This window comes from Anneissia japonica, unplaced genomic scaffold, assembly GCF_011630105.1.
Source record: "Anneissia japonica isolate Jap-2015-1 unplaced genomic scaffold, ASM1163010v1 scaffold284776_len174044_cov101, whole genome shotgun sequence".
Lineage (NCBI taxonomy): Eukaryota > Metazoa > Echinodermata > Crinoidea > Comatulida > Comatulidae > Anneissia > Anneissia japonica.
In genome coordinates this window covers 77,222-82,286 of record NW_022709638.1, presented here as the reverse complement: position 1 = coordinate 82,286, position 5,065 = coordinate 77,222, and the positions used below count along the sequence as shown (strand labels likewise).

Here is a 5,065-nt window from a genome sequence, read left to right as displayed (position 1 = left end):
TTTTTACTGTTAAGCGCATTGAGGCTTTAGCATAATGCGCTATATAAGCCAAAATTATTATTATTATTATTATTATTATTATTATTATTATTATTATTATTATTATTATTCTGTGAGTGCATTTTCCGGTAATCTAGTGGTGCCATAATTACAAATTTTACTCAGCCCCAACCATAGTGGGGCTGAGGTGGTAAAGTCCTCTATCTGTGAACGTGCCTCCACGGGCGCCCTCTATTTTCAATCTGCCACTGTATATTTACCAATGTAGATCTACCCATAAAGATGACATTTGCTTTTACAAACCTTGACAAAATAGTTAGTATTTGGCATGATACCTTCAGATATTGAGAGTGAAGTTTCAATGACATTCACGGTGAAATTGGTCAAATCACTGTATACAGACACATTGTATTCCAGTATTTGACACGGATTAACTTTATTGGCTTTCCACTCCAGTGTGATAGATGAAGACGTTGATGATAAAGAAGTAATGCTTGGCTTACCGGGATCTGCGGGGTATTAATAAAGAATCACAGAGAATATTATTGCCAGGACACAAATTTAAACATGTATAATTTTACACAGTTTATTTTAGCATTGAGCAATATTATTGCAATATTAGCAATAAAATAATAACAAAATAATACTAAAAATATTAATATTTACAAAATACCAATAAAAATAAAAGTAACAATGCGAATACATAAATGTAACAATATTCTTCACATTCGTGTATGATTTCTTTTAGCATAGAAATAGTAACTGAACTCTTACAATCCAATGCAGACGTGACTTCCATAATATCTGCTGTTCCGTTGATGTTCATGTGCGCAGCTAACACTGCAAACGTATACTCTGTACATGGTACAACTCCTTCATTGATAAAAACCTCAGTTTCTATAGTGCTTCCTTGGCGGTCTATTCCTAATAGTTGATAATGGTAAATCACCTGTAGGTCCTGGGTAATACAGGTAGATTCATTCCATTTCATCAATAAAGACGTTTCCCCGACTACTGAATCTTCTTTAATTAATGGGACTATTGAAAAGCAGAAGATAAAAACAGAGTTAGTTTAATATTGTTAAGCCTATTATTATTATTATTATTATTATTATTATTATTATTATTATTATTATTATTATTATTATTATTATTATTATTATTATTATTATTATACAATGCATACCAAGGGATGATCCAATACTTAAAAGAAGGTAGTTTAAAATTTTTCAAAAAAAAAAATATACCAGAATAAAAGGGGGCTCCAGGGTCCTCACCCGGGAAAATTTAATTCTTAGATGACGGTAAATAAGCTTCCCCGACTTCTGAGGAGTCTTTTAATGACCTTTAAGTTCTTCAAAAATCAAGGTTTTCCCCTCAAAGACAGGCAATATATTATTATATTCCAACAATATTGAGTAGTTAGATATGTAGTCTTTCTTCCATTGATCGATGAACCGCTAGACTTGAATAAAGCACTTTCGTACATAAATTAAAAATACGCCAATCAACCAAAAAAGTGTATAATTTATGAAATTGAAAACTATTTGGGCTAAGCCTAGTTTGTCTCATCTTTTTTCATTTCATTTCATTTGTTCGTCTGAAAAATACAAATTCATTATAAAATATCATACACAAAAAAGACGGAGAGATGAGAGACAGGAAAGAGAACTGAATCAACTGTCAAGTGGATCACCTAACTAAAAGACAGACAACAGACACAAAAAATATAAATATATATGAATATAAATATAAAAATTAGCAATTAATATAATTTTTCAAGGCTTCATAAAAATATTTAAAATTTAAAATAAGTTTATCACGCACATTAGTCGGTAAATCATTGCAAAGATGGGGAAAATAATTACAGACAGAATTTTGAAACAATCAGTCCTGAAAGTTATGAATACATTTTAAATCACCTAATTTATAACGTCTCAGATTAATTTTAATAATGTTGAAAATTGGAACTTATATTTACCATAAAATTTATGGTAAATAGAAGTTTCCATTTAATGCATTTAATGCACTTCGTGACAAATGAAATAGAAGAAACTTTAAACGATCCTCAACAGAACATAAACCAAGGATACCAAGTCTTCCAAACTATGCCTAGGAGGTTAGCATGCCTTTTGTAAGCCAGGACACAGTTACTTTTCTTCACAGAGGGGGGGGGGGTTCGTCCGAACAACTTGAACCCCCTGAATCCGCCACTACATACATACTAACATATACACACAACGTTAACCTTAATTATTGTGATGTTCCATTCGGAAAGAAGCAATAAACATAATACTGCATCCTAATAACATGAACCGAGACCAAGGTGAATACGAGCTACCACACATTTACGAACCAACATCACAATGCCCACGATTTTCATAGTGACTTATGACTAAGCCTCGCTGCAAACAGGCGAAAAATATATCCGTATGTTTACATCATTTTTATTTATACTTGGTTTTTGGATCATAAAAGGACCCACGGGAGTCAATTGGTGGGAAACAGGGGGACACGTCAAAGTAGGGGGACATCATAGTAATTGTCCCCCCCCCCCACAACGTTCAACAATCTTCTATAATTAAAACCCTACTTATCAAAGCGAGTGGAAAGAACAACAATTTAGTCACGCCAAAAAAATAAAAATAGTGGGAGACAAAAATTGAGAAGATTTAAAAGGAGTATAGAGGAAAACGGGAAGTGTATCCATGAACTCAATTGCGGTCACAGCAGTGGGCTAAAGAAGAGCTCGATTACTTCACCACTTACTGGCTTTTGATTTTCTATTGATTGGCGGCGAACACAACGGTCCGCTATATCCCCTCCCCCCTGCCAATTGTGTTTGTCTACTGCCCCCAACAGTGGCGTTGACACTACTGTATGTCATGATGTAGCAATTAAAAATGTCGGAAAAAGGTGAAACGGGTTTGCGATTTTTTTTCCCGTACGAAGCATTTGCATGAAACTCCACTCGGGTTGTCTCGACTGACTCGGTTCGAAAATCTCAATTCTGGAGGTCAAAAGGTCATCAACATAAGATAAACGTTCAAAAAAATTCTGAGATACAGGATAGCTGCTCGCTGTCTGATTTTGAAAAAAAAACACATTGGTGTTACCATGCTAATATAATGGGTCGTTTAAAGCGACATATGTAATATTTGATTTCGCTGCACGAATAAGAAAAAGTGTTAGGCCCTATCTGAATTTTACTTACATACTGTGAACACTTTTATTTTTTAGTTGGCCTAGGTTTTGGATAATTATTCGCGGTTTTGGATAATTATTTAAGTACATATGTCATGACGAATTTGAGTTAACCCAATCAAGTCGGGCCCAGTCAAGTCGGCCCCAAGTAAACTCGGCCCCAAGTCAACTCGGCCCCATGTCAACTCGGTCCCAATTTAATGTGTACGGTATTTACTGAATATTTACAAAGAGATTTGAATGCAAAGCCAAAATTTTAAATCGTTGCCTTTGTTATTTCTTTTCATTTACATGCACTTACAATAATTAAAACTGCATTAAGAAAAATAATATTAAAATGATATTAATAAAAATTATACAAAGGTATATAGAATAACTAATAACAATAACGATATAATTGGGGCCAAGTGTACTTGGGGTTTGTTGACATGGGGCCGATTTGATTTGGGGCCGAGTTGACATGGGGCCGTGTTGACTTGGCGCCGAGATGACGGGGCCGAGTTAACCTGCTTCCGCCTAGAATTACCGTACTAAAAAATAAGGCAGGGAATTTGGATTATAGGCCTCATAGTATACTGTAGGTGCTTCTTGATTACAAGGCTTAGGCTAAGTTAATTAATGGCGAAATTATATATGGTTAAATAATAATTATTATTATTTTATTATTATTGTTATTAATATTATTATTATTATTATTATTATTATTATTATTATTATTATTATTTAATACTAATTAAATTACAAGACTTAGGCCAAGTTCATTAATGCCGGAGTGACATTATATAATATATGATATTTTATTTAATATTCACTGTCCCATTTTAATTTTATGTTTTAAATTTGTTTCAAAATTTCAGTCAATGACATGCTAAGCGTGACTGTTGTGTCAGGCCTAGGGGCCTAGTCGTGGGGGGGGGGGCTAGCAGGTAGGATCTAGCTCAGCTTGTAACTAGGTCCACTAGTTTAGCCTCTTTTGCTCTAGCCTTTGATAGGAATGTACCTATTTACCACTGGTACTACTATAGAAAGAGGTACTAGCTGTTGTTGTTGTAGTACATTTGATAACAAACATTCAAGAAGCTCACAGTTAGTTACAGACGTAGCCTACATCCCATAAATCGGTAAGATTTCATAGGCCTACCGTAGGTAAACATATGTAAAGAACAGTACAGTAAAGGAATATAATACTCGAGCGTCACGACATTGCGAAGTGCCTGCTCTTGTTCGTATCAAACTCGAGTCGAATCAATCCGAGACGACCCGAGTGAAGTTTCATGCAAATGTTGCGTACGGAAAAAATAACCGCAACCGGCTTAGGCATGATTAGTACTACTACCACGAGATAGAGGGCGCTCTATTGACAATTGATAGCGCTTGAATTGCGTTCGAAACTCGAACACGCGTTATAGAGACGTAGCACCGTTCGCCACGAACGCCTTTTACCGTCATTTGAAGGACGCCCTCTAGAACATGGTAGTACTTTTCGTAATCAACGACATAACTCGAAGTTACTCATTTTCAAAGTGGTTTTAGTGTAACATAGGCCTATACAGAATATTTTTATGAAAGAATTTTTTCATTAAAAAATGCAGATACCTACAATAATACACACATCAGCATATTGATGAACATAACATAAAATAAAAAAAACAAAACAAAAAAAAAACAACTTCTATATAAGGCAGTAGACACACCCTCCCACTAGGAGCCTATTTATTCAACGATTTCAAACCAGAATGTAAAATAGGCCAAAAAACGGAGATCTAAAACAGGCTTTTTTAGCCGCAATAAAGGAATGTTGTACCGGTACCGAGCTACAACAGCTATCTATGGATGCTCAGTGGCGTCACGCGTATGTGCT

At 34.8% G+C, this 5,065-nt stretch overlaps 1 protein-coding gene across 1 annotated transcript in view; it reads right to left on the bottom strand.

Moving 5' to 3' along the window:
- The window catches only part of LOC117106925 (receptor-type tyrosine-protein phosphatase T-like), a 32,005-nt gene that overhangs the window by 6,900 nt on the left and 20,040 nt on the right, over positions 1-5,065 (bottom strand). The window contains exons 13-14 of the mRNA XM_033248447.1: positions 775-1,038; positions 304-509 (exon numbers count right to left, since the gene is read on the bottom strand). Coding sequence (XP_033104338.1) covers positions 304-509; positions 775-1,038 — 470 coding nt within the window. The remainder of the gene's footprint in view (positions 1-303; positions 510-774; positions 1,039-5,065) is intronic.